Below are 14,641 nucleotides of genomic sequence, written 5' to 3' on the forward strand. Positions count from 1 at the left end.
AAAAAATACTTACAATTTAAATTCAAAAATATTTAAGATTATAAAGTTTGAAAAATAAAATTAGAAATTGTAAGAATTTAATTTTAATTGTAGTATTAATGATTAATAAAAAAAATTTATGATAAGTTTAATTGACATTTTTTTTATAAAAATATAAATTAAATTTATAATTGATTAAATATAAATACTCAAGATTTAAATTTAAAAAAATTTAAAATCATGATTTTAAAGAAATTAAAATTATGAATTTAAAAATAATGATCTGTTCACTTTCTTCTTTTTTTTATTCTTTTCTTTCCTGCCACCATGAACTTAATTTTATTTTAGTTTTAAACAATTATTTTTTAAATAATGATCACATTTATACAGTATAACTTTGTTCACACTTATAATAATTAATTATGTTTACATTGTACCTAACATAATAATTTATAAATGAAAATTAATAATATCAAATGCTTATATAGAATCAAAAATTTCAATACAACTTAGAATCTGATTACTGAAAAATAATGAATCTTATTACCAAAAAATTTGATTTTTTAAGTGTATTTTATTATATAGAATATTCATCATTTTACGTAAAATATCTCTCATATACTTATATGTCATGTTTATAAAACTAATTTAGTAGTCAATAAATTAGTTCATTTGACACTCTTATCAAAACTCTTTCACTTTATGAATGATTTTTTATTAGACTTTCTAGTTCTAAATAGTTTAGATATTATATAAACTTTTTCTCTTTAAAAAAAATAACAATTTATAATAAAACATATAGATCAATTAATAAGGATTGTTCAAATTTAATTGGATAAATTTAAACTTTTTAAGAGGAAAAGGAAGGCTTATATAATGTTTAGTGTTTAGAAGCTTTTAGATAAAAGAATAAAAGTTTATAAATTTTTCAAAACCTTCTTCATCTTATACTTTTAAGATTTTCTATTAACTCCCATTCCTCTTCTCCTCTCCTCTCTTCTCTTACGTTTCTAATTCTTTCTTTTTTTTCTTCTAAATCTCAAACAAAATCTTAAAAAAAAAATTTGCTACCTATATGAGTCTTATCCAACTTGAACCGGAAACGAGAATCTTATCTGACTCAAACCGGATTAACTCTGACAAAAGATATATATTTTCGGGCAATTTTTTTCGCTTGCAATCATGTGATAATGTCAATGATTCCTTTTCTATATGAATCAAAGTCCTATATTCACGCAAACTGACATGAAAATCATGCCAATTGACCAAGTTTTAAAATAAATTTGAAATTCAGATTCAATTTAGTCGAAGATCCACGCTGATTAACATACGCAACATTGAAATTATGAAAGTTGACAAAATGAAACCTGTCTTTTTGCCACTGTTTGTGTATATAACTTAAGGAGGTTGCTCATATGATTTTAAACACATTCTGATTTAGATTGCATTGAAGTATAGTTCTTCTTAATTCTTATATCAAACTATGGCATGTACTCCGCATGAGTTGCCGCTTGCTGTAAAAAGGTATGAACAAGGAACCATTATGCAACTCTTGCTTGTGCAATATGAAATAGGGATTAGGGGTAAAATCCATAATCGAAGTTTCTTCTCTTTTTGTTTGTTTCAAGAACTTCGTTTTAATTAAAAATATCATTTTGTTAATTTCAATCACTAAGATTAATTTTAAGCATATCAAAAGAATAATCCTTTTTATTAAAAAAATTTATTATATTAAAAATACATAATTGTAATAAATATTTTTTTCTAATGAAGTTTCACTCTTATTATTTACTTAAGCCTAGTCTTAAAGATAGGTTATTATTTTCCTTAAAATAAATTGCTAGCTACTTGACTTTTAATTTATAATCCCATTAATAATATTAACCAACAAAATTTATATGGACTCAAATCACATATTGGATAAACAAACAAGAATCACCATTAAATATTTATTCATTTTTATTTTTTTAGCATCAGTATTTCTTTTCTTCAGAAACATACCTATCACATTAATGACCATATAAATATTCAGGAAAAATTACTCCTCTTTTTGTACATTCTTTTATATTTTTTTATCACATCTATTCCTATTTATTTATTTATCTATATATATTTTTTCATTTACGAGGAGTGAGACATATATTACAGCAATTATGAGCTCTCGCTCGCTCCATGTGCTATTGATAACTTGATGTTGATCATCTTAGCGTCGTTTCTATTTTATTATAAGTAAGATTTATGTCTAAGATCGGATATGGGACAAGAATAAATTAGAGGCAACATGGTTTGGATTCAACTCAATTTGAAATGAAGCAATCTCGAATTTGACAAGTGTTAACTTCTTTTTCTTTATATTATACGAGGTTTGAAGGCCCAGAAATAACACGAAACTACTTCATTAATTTAGGAAAATCTATGCCATGTACATTTTCACTTGACAGAGGGACAAGAGAAGCGCTTTGTAACAATCTAACTCCAATAGGATAAAGTTATCAATTTTGCCACTCAAAAATATATAACAATTTTAATTTTTAAAACAAGTTTAATTTATTTTAATTTCATAATTTTTCTGGTATTTATTGATAAATTGATTTAAAACGATCCTACATAACAAAAAAAAAAGGTAAAAGTTGCTGGTAATTTTCAATTAAGAGAAATGCAATCAATTGCAGGTATTTTTGTTTTTCTTTTCTTTTTCATGTTACTTCGTATATACAATTCTGTGCAGACTAGAAGGAAAGGTAGCTTTGATCACTGGTGGGGCAAGGGGCCTTGGTGAATGCATGGCAAAGCTCTTCTGCAAACATGGGGCAAAGGTGGTGATTGCAGACATTAGAGATCAATTAGGCAAAGCAATACAAGATAGAATTGGAGCTGAACATGCATTTTATGTACATTATGATGTGTCAAAAGAAATTTATGTAGAAAATGCAATTAACAACAATATCCAAATATGGAAATTTAGACATAATGGTGAACAATGCTGCAATAGCTGATGATGCTAAACCAAGCATTCTTGACTTTTTGGTGAGTGAATTTTAACGTGTTGTTAGTGTCAATCTCATAGGTCCCTTCTTGGGAACTAAGCATGCAGCCAGAGTTATGATCCCTGCCAAAAAGGGTTGCATAATAACAATAGGAAGTGTTTGCTCAAGTATTGGAGGGGTTGCAACTCATGCATACACAAACTCCAAACATGCTGTGATTGGACTCACAAAGAATACACTGCTTCTGAGCTTGGAAAAGTTGGCATAAGGGTGAATTGTGTGTCACCTTCATCTATAATGTGGCTGCAAGAGAGTTCTTCAAACTTGATGATGATGGGAGTTCAAGTGTTTATTCAAATCTTAAAGGGGTTGCTTTGCTAGAAGATGTAGCACAAGCTGCACTCTTTTTTGCTAGTGATGAGTCCAAGTACATTGGTAAACATAATATAGCTGTGGATGGTGGCTTTACTACTATCAATCCATTTTTTGGCTTGTTTTCGCAATCTAAAATTTGAACCTTCAATCCATCTTTTCGTTTGTGTAATTGAAACATTAGTGGACATTATCTAGCTCCTAAATGGGCCATGTTGCTTTAAAACATTTGAAGTAATAAAAATAAGCCTAGGCACCATCTTAGTCAAAATTATTACAAAAAAATATATTAATTTTATAATTAATATACAATTTAGGATATGTTTGAGAATTGTATTTGAAAAAAAAAGAGTGAGGTAGAAGAGAGAACAAAGATTTAAAAAAGTAATATAATATTTATCATTGACTAATTTTTATATAGATCTCAATAATAATAATAATAGTATGTCGAAAAAATAAATGTCAAAGAGCGTGTGTGCTAACCCATGCTTGAATGCTGTCATGATTTAGACTAAGGTTTAAACTTTAACGAATGCGATCACTTCAATTTTCCTGTACCTAAAGAAATGGCCTTGCCTAGCTCAAGTTTAATGAGATTAAAGATTGAACATGACATCCGTGCTCCTTGATCTCTAATGCACAGATCATGGTGCTTCGAAGAGGGTAGTTTTTTTCCTTGCACACAAAGTAGTTTCTCGTTTTGTACTAATTAAATTCAACACTCTCCAAATCGAACCACGAGCATAATCTTGGAGCACAATGAAATATATATAGAGAATTGGGTAAGAAAAAAAATTACAAGTTTTAACACAAGACATTGATGACTTAATAATAAAACACCCGAGAATTTCACATTGCTCACCCTATTCTCATGGAAGCTCATAGTATGTCAACATTGTTAAGACCAAGGATGTATAAAAATAACAAGAATTTTAAGGTTTTATATATATATATATATATATATATATATAATCCTACTTGATAAAGCTTCATTCCTGAGTCAAACTTTGATGACTTCATTTTGTTTGATTGGCAACATAGGTTCTGAGAGATGGTGATTGAGTGAGAACATCAGGTGCAATTGTTGTATTCTGAGTTCCACTCTTTTGCTGCATTCTTCTCCTAGCAATGTACCCTCTTACCCATGGTGTAACATCCTCATTGATTTTGATCATGATGAAGAAAATAATGCGGTAGATGACAATCATACTGAAAATCACACTCAAATCTATCCACTTGGATCTGTTGACATCAATTTGGAACACTTTTTCCAAGATGTACTCACCTGGAATCCTTGGAAGATCTGGTGTCTGATTGTCAAATACCAAGCCCCTCAAATCATTTTGGTACTGACCCTGAAAGAATTTTCATTGTTTTTTATCATCAAACTATGCTACAATAACATCACATGGCTTTTTAAGAATTGATCTATGCATGTTCTCGTTACCTGTAATGCCCAGAAGTGGAAACTGATGTATGACATTGGGTAGCGCCAGACTGGCTTTGGTATATCATGTGGGAGCCTAAAGTAGCCAGAGACCAACATGAATATGCCCTGAAATTTGAAAAATAGAGAAGAAAAAGTCAATTAATAAAGCATGATTATGTGGATTCTTTAACAAATTTTAATCCTCACATGTTGAATTTTTACATGATCTGGTCATGTGAAAACTGTGTCTCTCTCTCTCTCATCATACTTAATAAATAGGTAGGACTCCCTAATACTTCTTTTTATTTATATGTATAGTTAGATGTTTAAGAAAATATTAATTGCTTACTTTTCAACTGTGCCCTTATTTCTACCTAATTCTTAAATACTTTGCACACTTATCATAAATGAGAGAAAAATAATAGCAGAGGTTATATTAGTGTTTCCAGAAGTTTTGATATGAACAATTATACTAATTGCATTCCTTAATCTGTATATTATCCTCCTAAGAGGATAGATAAAAAAAAAATGGAGGCAGTATTATTTGTGAATTTTTATAAAGTGGGTGATGGACAGTTTGACACACAAATTTCACATGACAAGTCCATTTGTTACTGCTTATTCAACATGGCATGCAATTGGTGTTCTGTCAATTAGTAAAATAATAACTGTTATGTATAGAAAACTAGAATTTATACCAAACAATTCAGAAAGGTTTCACATTTGAAGGTGGTTTGAAAGAAAAGAGAGTAATATTTTCAAAAGAAATAATTTAATGTACATGTGCTTGGATTAAGGGGGAAGTGCATGAATACCTGAATCCCTGCTCCAATAATGATACCCATGAGGAAGTTGGGGACAATGCTAGCAATTGCCATCATTAAGCTTTCAACAACTGTGACACTGGCATAAAGGCACAACACAAAGAACAAGTAATGCCAAAATCCAGGGTGTAGGCGAACCATGAAGTAACAAATTGTGCCAGAGAGGAAAGTGATTAATATCAAGAAGGGCATTGCAGATAAAGTGTTGCTTATGACAAATGCAGTGACACCATAGTGGCCATTAAGCCTCTCCCTTTGGAAAACCTGCATTGAAAGATATTAGTCATCATATCACTGCATCATGCATGCGACTAAAGGTTGCATAGGAAACCAAACATTTACCTTCATGTCTTCAACAAATGAAGGGAATCCACCAATTGACATGAAGGTGACAAAACCAAAGACAAAAGATGCACATGAACCCCTAGCCTGTAAGAAACAAAACATGGGAACTTCATACAATAATAAAGAGAACTCAGAATTGGTTATTCTTGCGTGAAACTTTGGCTTGGATTGCTTCAATATAATAAATATAAGTACCAGAATTGAGTTGTAGCCTGTGCCCACGTTCAAATAAATGGATCCAATGCAAACAGTGACTACAATGTAGATAACAAGCCTAAGCCAGTAGTATCCAAAGTCCCTTGACATGTTGATGAATGAACGTTTGGTTAAGGTGTAAGACTGCATCAAGAAACTGGCCTCACTTCCTCCTGCTTCAAGAACTGTTCCCTTCTGCAAAGTATGTGAAAAATGCACCTAAATGTCAGACACAAGGTCGAAGACTTGAAATTTACTTAAAAAAATGAACAAGAAAAGCAGCATATAATCATGCATATACTCAATTGCATAAATCTTAAGTTTGGTTATTTTTCATCAAATAGTAATAATTGAAAAGCACTTACAACTTTGGATATCTCATCCACTTTTTGTCTTGCAGCATAAGAGTGCTGAGAAGTGCGGTAGTAATCAATAAGAGTTCTGATTGCTTCAGCAGTAGTGATCCTGTCCAGTGGATCCTCACTTCCCTCAAACTAGAGAGTAAGGTTTATAGTAAATATTATCAAAGAAGTTAAATATTGATGAGAAATACAAACTAAGAAATCGAAACTAAGGTTGCCATAGTTAATTAGTAATTATAACAATCTTAAAAAACACTGTTTGCTGGTATCATTTGGAAAATGGATCCCTCACATATTAAATTTTAGTATATTCTGTTCAAAACTTGTGTCTATTTGTTTTTTAATAGACATTAAATAAATGGATCTATTTAATGCACACTAAGAGAGAAATAGATCTGAATTTGAACATGACATGTCATGCACAAGTGTGGACTCTTCCCTATCATTTGGGTTACAATGGCATTTGTTTTGATTTCTTCCAAAATGATACTTCAAAATAATTCAAAACTTTTGGACACAGTTTTACAACCAAAAATTAAAAAACACACTTTTTTTAGGTGAGGAAATGGCTAGTAATAATTAATGACCAGATAGTACTGTAAAAGTCAAAAGCAAAAAAGTACAATACCCTGAGTTTCATGGACCCTTTAAGAGTGGCTTTGACTTTGTCAAAGTCAGAATTGATGCACCTAAGGAAATGATCAGAAGGGTTCCTCAAAGCAGGGCACGGAAAGCCAGCTTGTGCAAAGAACTGCAGACAACATCACTTGCAATAATCATAAAAAAGCTTCATTTTCTTCACAATCATAGTACATTTAAGGAACTTGGCAAAAAAGAGAAAAAAGTGGAAAGTGAGTTTAACCTCATATGCTTCCGAAGCTTGGCCAAAATAAACAGTTTTGCCCCCAGAAAGCAAGTACAATTGATCAAATAGTTCAAACACTTCACTACTTGGTTGATGAATGGAAGCTATCACTGTTCTTCCATCCCTTGCCAAGGCACGTAGCGTCTGAGTCACAAAGAAAGCTGAAGCACTGCCACAAAAACAATATTCCAAATAAATCAAGACATGAATTCAGCGAAAGTGTCATTTTTACTTTACAAATTTGATCAATAGGATACATCAGAAACCAAACATTCTCCATCAAAAATATTTTTTAAACAAAACTGTTATCCCCCTTTAGAAAGTGCACACAATTTGATGTTATATGTAAAATAACAAAAAGACGAAGACATAAATCCGAAATTGATTTTAAAAATACTTGAAGAGTTGGATGTCTTTGTTGGTACAGTGTGTGTGTGTATATATATATAATAAGAACCTTTAAGATAAATATGTATAAAGACAATGCATGGCCCATTATTTATTGCACCACGTTTTCCCTTTCCACAAATGTATAGAAAGTTTATTATTAAAGAAATGGGCCAAAAGAAACACCTAAAAGACAAGCACACACATCAATGAACACCTCCTAAACATAACAACAGAAAAGACAAATTACTTCAAAGGAGAGTGCAATAAACTAGCAGCTGACTCAACCGCTCCTTCAAATAAATTTGTAAATATTTAGACTTCTATTTAAAGTTTAAATTTGATATATTGTCATTATAAAAATGCTTACATCATGTAATAATGTTGATACATCATGTAAATTTTGACATCTTAAAGCTTATTAAATTACAAGACCACGCATCATCGAATAAAAATATTTTGAACTCTGATACTTAAACTCCCTTAAAATAAAATTAATTTTCTTAATAATTTTATTTTATTTATGTCACGTTAACAAACACATAAATAATAGGAAAAGTTTCTTTATGTAGAGAAAGATTAAACGTAACATCACTTTGTCTTTTTTGCTATATAAACGTAACATCAATAATAGGAAAATTAATTTGCTTAAAGTGCTTAATTATGGAACACAACTACATGTATTTGGTAGTTAAAACCAAATTTACGTGAGATCAATGCAAATCATGATGCAAACACATAGGACAAGTGAATTAAATGCACATAAAGTGATATCTAACAACCTGTCAAGTCCACTAGTTGGCTCATCAAGGAAAAGTAATCTAGGCCTCATCAAGATTTCCAAGGCAATGCTAACCCTTCTCTTCTCTCCACCACTGATCCCACGCAAGTGCCAATTTCCAATCACTGTGTCAGCACAGTCTTGAAGACCCATTGCCACAATGGTACTCTCAACCAAAGCTCTCTTATCTGACCATGGCATCTTATCCGGCAAACGCAAACGAGCTGAGTATGAGATTGTTTCTCGTACTGTTAAGGTACCAATCAAGTTGTCATCTTGTGTCACATAAGCCTATGTTTGAACCACATGGACCATGTTAGGAACCACCCTTTTGGCTAAATAGCATCATATGCTAAAAACAGAACATATAGAAAAATAAATAAATAACCTATGTCTTGAGGTAACGCTCTATACATCTATTATTCTGTTAAGTATACAACAATCCAAATTACTCTCAAATCTAAAGGAAATAAAGATGACCAAAGTAAGTAATATTATCATCAACTAATTATCTCTATTCTTCAACTGAAATTAACAGAGACACATCCAGGTAGCATTTAGCACAAGGACAGAACAAAATAACTTTATTCTGTTATTTTAAAAATATTAATATCAGTCATTGACTTTAAACATTAAAAAAGGTAAGATTTTAAAAAAAGCAAATATTTATTACATAAAAAAATACAAAAATAAAATAAATGTTTTTTTGACAAAAGCTCATTACTTTTGCATGTTTAAAATTTACCCTAAGACCCAATATTAACAAAACCATTTTTTTTTATATTTTAAAATGTTCTCAACATAGAATAAAATTCATATATTATATTCAGTTTGTTCTAGCACATCTACCTTACAGAGAAGGCAAGAAAAGAGAAAAAAAGAACTCACAGCAGTGCCAAAAGAGAGCTTGGCTTTTCGACCATTGAGGAGGATGGTTCCTGAGAGGAAAGCATTTGCAGCAAGACGACTAGAGAGAGCATCAAGAAGAGTAGATTTTCCTGAACCTGAAGGTCCCATGAGAGCAGTGAAGGTTCCAGGTTCAGCATAACCAGTTAAACCCTCCAAAACATTTTGTGTCTCACCATTGCTAAGAGTAACCATCACAGTTAGATCCTTCCATGTGAGTCTTGCTGAGACATCTCCAATGATATCTGTGTTAGCTTTCTCTCTCCATAGGGTCTCACTCAAAGGACTCAGCCCTGGAAGTGCTGCTCCATTTCCTGAAGGCCTACTTGCTTCTATCTCCATAGCTTCATGTGTTGCTTCAGTGTTTCTCATCACTCTCTTTCAAATCTCTCTCACCTTTTAGGCTTCAATATACCACTATGGTCCAAAGGGTGGGGAATGTTTTGCACCAAAAGAAAAAAGGTAACCAAATCCAAAAGGCTAAAAAGACAACCTAGTAAGGAGGAGTGTGTATGTAGAAGACGTTATTATAGGAAGAAAAGGTTTGAGGCAAGGTTCCAAAATTAAGGAACAACAATAATAATAGGAGTGAGGGAGGGAGGGAAAGAAAAGTGTGAATGGTGAAATGGGAAAAGTGTGTGATTGGGAAGTGTGTTGAGAATTTTGACTGAGGAAGATGTGATGATTGAAGGGTTGGTTGTTTTACGAGAGATGATGTCTCATGCAAAAAGAGCCTCTTGGAGTTGTATAGATGAGTAACTGTAGAAGGGTTTTGTTTTGGCATGAACAAGAGGAAGTGATTGGATCAGAGATGCTTTATATTCTGCTAACTGATGTAAGGGATGACCACAATAACACATCCTCTACATACTATACTACTCATTCTTTGGGAGAGCTCAATTCTCGAAGGAAATATTTAGAGAGGAAGCAATTAGTTTCAGCCATTATATGGATGCAATTAATGGGTACAGATAGTTGTTGGTAGCTACATTTAATGCCAAACCGACCCCCATTTAACCCCAAGGGATGTGTTTATATTGTGTGTGCTTTTCCCTCCTATGACCACCCTTTCTATCCAAAGAAATATTAGTAATAATATCATTTTTCTTATTCAATATTTTTTCAAAAAGTTAAAATTTTATAGAATATATTTAAAAGAGTATATTGTTTAGGCTCCTTGTATCTATCTGTTCAAAGACTGGAAGAAGCAGATAAGATCATAATTTTTGCATGTCGGTTCGAACCTTCCTTTTTATGACTCTTAACTTTACTACTAACCTATAAATTCAGTGGCACATTTTACCCTTTGTTACACACAAATATGCAAGGCAAGAACATGGACCTAATTAATTTGGCATGCCCTGTGAAGGCAAACCAAACCCTTTCTTTATTGGTAAGCAAAACTAGCAATTGTCGAAAGATGAGATTGATTGAGAATAGGGTGTCCACGTGAGCTCATGGGTGGACCAATTAATACCAAGTTGTATTGATGAATGAACGAATGGCCATCGTTGTCATTTGGTTACAAAGGCATTATGACAAGCCCCTCATTCGTTCTTTTTTTTTTTTTTAATCTTAGTTGGGAAGATGTTGGAAGCTCAGAATTGATTAAAAGCCATAAATGATGGATTCATAAGAAGGAAGAATGCAATGTATACGTAATGATGTTTGCAAAAGGAATTTGAATTCTGTCGTCATGTTATTTTCTCTTATTTTACGATAAGATTCATTATTATCTAGTTTTATTTTAACATATTAAAAATGTAAAAACTTTTATGATTTAATTATTAAATTAAATCTTATTAAAAAATTAACTGTATATCAGTTTATAATTAAATAACAATCTGAAAATATTTCATATGAAATGAAATTCAAATGAGGCTAGTTACATCACACAAGTCTCATTCTATATTTAATGAAATTTTAGTAAAGTTCACCTGTTACTTTTTTCATTTTTATTTTTGCGAGGTCCTATGTTAAACTTTTGTATGTTTCATGACCCGAGATAGAGAAAAGGAATACGAGAGAATTAAAATATTTATTAAAGCACCGTCATGCATGATATTATAACAAAGAATAACATGTTGTTTTAATAACACAGAAAGTGAAAAAAAAAAATTACAACATCAGTAAATTATAAGATTTATATTTACAATATATTTGAATTAAATTAATAATATAAAATTGTTGGCATTAATCGTGCACTAAGATGAAAATTCTAATTTGATTAACGTGCATTAAATAGAATAAGAAAATGTGAGAGTGGGTGAAAGTTGAGGTGAGAAGCGCCGTATAGAGTATGGGCAGTAGGAGTTGCAATTAAGGAGTAGCATATGTTGAGCACATGAGTTAGGTATCAAAGAAACTGGTAAATCCTATAACTACTAACTAGTTATCCTCATTCTTAATTTCTTAATAATCTAAGTGATTGTCACAAGAACACTAATTACTCAGTTTTACCAAGGTAACATTTTAATTTCTGATGCTCCTACGTTATGACTTGTCAACTAATAATGTCTGTTCAAAAGGGTAGATAGATAGATATAGGACATAGCCATTCCAACGTTACATTGAGTGTGGTTACTCCAAGTTAAGTTAGGTAGAGTGCTAATTGTTTTTCAAAAAATTAATCATGTTAGATTTTTTAAAATTTAAATTTAGTATTAATCTCTATTATTGGAAGATGATCAATATTTCTGACGTTGGCTTCAAGTTCAAAAGCAAGGGTTTCACACAAATCCTGGGTATTGATTATGCAAATCTCAACAAGAAATTGAAGAATCTAAAACATTGAGGGCAAAAATGCTTCAATATCAAAATTGGCCCAAATACTCCTTACAAGGCCGAAATCTGTCTTTTATTGGGCTCAATCTATTTTATAAATCATGATTTATGATGATATTTTAATTTTTTTTCATAACTACTATATGTTTTTAATTTTTATTTAATAAATATAGTCCTTAAACCAAAAAATAAGTAATGAAAGAATTCATGTGATTGAAACTCTAGTTAATAAAATTTTATTTATTTATCAAAAAGTTAAAGTTGTATCTCTTAATTCAATCCAAATTGTGAAATATCAATTTGGATTTATTTAGTTTTAATAAAAAAAAAATTCAAACTAATCTAAACTTAACTAAAAAATTTATACTATTAACATGAATAATTATAGTAACAACAATGATAGTAATAAATAGTCAAAGTCAGGATTAAAATGAATGTGATAATTAATAATAAAATTATGACGGTAATAATAACTATTATAGTAGCAATCAATAATGATAATCACAGTAATTGTAACAATGATAATAAAAAGAAGACAGTGATGATGCAATGGTGGTGATGGTGAATGGTCATAACATCAACTACAAGATTGCAATGTGACAATAGTAATAATAATATAAAATATAAAAGGTTTTTTGCAAGAGACAAACATATTAAATGGGTTATTTTTACAATTAAAAATAAAAATAAATTTAAATTTATTTTGAAACTAAAATAAATTTTAATTCAACTTTATTTTAGCCAAACACTTTTTTATTTAAAATTTATATTTAAAAAAGTAAAAAAAAAAAAGTTAATTGAGCCTTAAATAAAATAAATAAATACAAGAGATTAAATTTTTCATAATATCGAAAATTTACTCCTTCCAAAGGGTGCTTGTGAATACCATTTTTTTTATCTCCCAGGATTACCTCAAAAAATTTATTAAAAAAATTTATAAAATAAAATAAAATTGTTTTACAGAAAAATGGAAATTTTTGGAAAAAAACAAGTTTGGCTCACGGAAACGGAAATCTGCAGTATGCAAGCTCATACCCAGCATCAAAAACTGATTTAAGCATAAAAAAGGAAAAAACTCAGATTTTTGGCATTTTGTAAAAACCCTAAATGAACCCAATATAAAATCTCAAGCAAGAGATGCGGTGAGGGGGATTTTTTTCGGAGGAAGAAAGCAAAAAAATTTTCAGAGAGAGAAAGAAAAAATTTTAAGAGAGGGAACAACAAACTCTTAAAAATAATCCAAGAAGAAGAAAGGGATAAAAGAAGAGACCAACCATTAACCTCATTCTCTTCATTTTGGTTTAGATCGGGAACGTTTGCTAACTGTATTTAAGGTATTTTTCTCCTTCATTTCTCCTTTCTTTTTGCTTCGCATACGAAAGTTATCTTGCTCTAGTCGAAACTCTGGTAGACTCTTATAAAAATGAACTTAGGAATAGGAACTAAATGATACAAACCTAAAGCTATTCATCCCGAACCGCTTCATAACGTTTCATATCCCATGGTTATCTTTTATATATATTATAATTAAAATAAAGTTGAAAGGACCTCTCGACGCATTGAATGTCGAGAGAAATGAGTGCTTGTACCACTGTACTATTCAAAATTGAATTCCAATGCAATATCCGGCGCTTTTTTTTTATTCATCATTATATTATGTTAAATATGTTATTGCTTTTTATTTATTTGGGTTTTGGGCTCGATAGCTCACACTTTAAAAAAAAAACAAATCATTTTAGGCTTCTTTTTTTTTAGCTTATTTTTTATATACATATATATATTTTTGTTTTGATTATTATTTTTGTTTTAACTTATTTCAGTAAAATTAGTCTATTATCTTTTTTTTATATATATACCTTTAAATTCAATTTACTTTATTTTACGTTACTTTTATAATATTAGCATTTATTTTAATATTTTATTTGATTTCTATTTCCACTTGTAAAAGGTGTTTCTCTTCATAAAAAAATTAAATAAAAAATAAATACAGCAAATTACTTTTTATAATTCTTGGATTTTTTTTAATATCTATTTCATTATTTATTCATTATTATTGTACCATTATTCTTCTTTGTTATTTTGTGTAGATTTAGAATGTAATTTGATATACATGTCTTGTTTCTATTTGTTTTGATGAATAACTTATGTTTCTTATTTTTATCTTTTTGTTGTATAATCAATAATTTAAATAATAATATAATTGCATCAATTTATAATACTAACGTATAGCTTCTCTATCGTCATGTATTATAAATTGATAAAGTCTATGTGTGCCTACGTTACCAAGACTTTATGCAATATTAATTTATCATGTATTATCTTAAATTAATTAGTTAACCACTTTAATAATAAATCAAAGTATATTTTCCTTCTAATTACTAACTTACTTACGAATCAATCAACTAATTTAAATCTAAATTGTTTT

The 14,641-nt window shown here is 30.1% G+C and overlaps 1 protein-coding gene and 1 pseudogene across 1 annotated transcript; one reads left to right on the forward strand and one right to left on the reverse strand.

Moving 5' to 3' along the window:
* Positions 1-1,462: 1,462 nt before the first annotated feature.
* Positions 1,463-3,481, forward strand: LOC113866708 (annotated as a pseudogene).
* Positions 3,482-4,307: 826 nt separating this feature from the next.
* Positions 4,308-10,342, reverse strand: LOC113867463 (ABC transporter G family member 11). Its single transcript, XM_027502815.1, has 10 exons — positions 9,415-10,342; positions 8,528-8,817; positions 7,356-7,527; positions 7,122-7,244; positions 6,497-6,625; positions 6,132-6,326; positions 5,934-6,020; positions 5,583-5,855; positions 4,786-4,893; positions 4,308-4,693 (listed from the first exon to the last, which is right to left on the reverse strand). The coding sequence occupies exons 1-10, from the start codon at positions 9,802-9,804 to the stop codon at positions 4,355-4,357; spliced, it is 2,106 nt and encodes a 701-aa protein (XP_027358616.1). The 5' UTR covers positions 9,805-10,342; the 3' UTR covers positions 4,308-4,354.
* Positions 10,343-14,641: the final 4,299 nt, after the last annotated feature.

This window comes from Abrus precatorius, unplaced genomic scaffold (genome assembly GCF_003935025.1).
Source record: "Abrus precatorius isolate BTA unplaced genomic scaffold, Abrus_2018 Scaffold5, whole genome shotgun sequence".
Lineage (NCBI taxonomy): Eukaryota > Viridiplantae > Streptophyta > Magnoliopsida > Fabales > Fabaceae > Abrus > Abrus precatorius.

What these genes read in the sequence shown, in the direction of transcription:
- LOC113867463 (XM_027502815.1), bottom strand. Translation starts at nt 9,804, where the DNA reads ATGAGAAACACTGAAGCAACACATGAAGCTATGGAGATAGAAGCAAGT. An exon ending in AGCTCTCTTTTGGCACTGCT is followed by an intron (nt 8,818 to 9,414) that starts GTGAGTTCTTTT and finishes GTTCAAACATAG; the next exon opens with GCTTATGTGACACAAGATGA. An exon ending in AAGCTTCGGAAGCATATGAG is followed by an intron (nt 7,245 to 7,355) that starts GTTAAACTCACT and finishes TGTTGTCTGCAG; the next exon opens with TTCTTTGCACAAGCTGGCTT.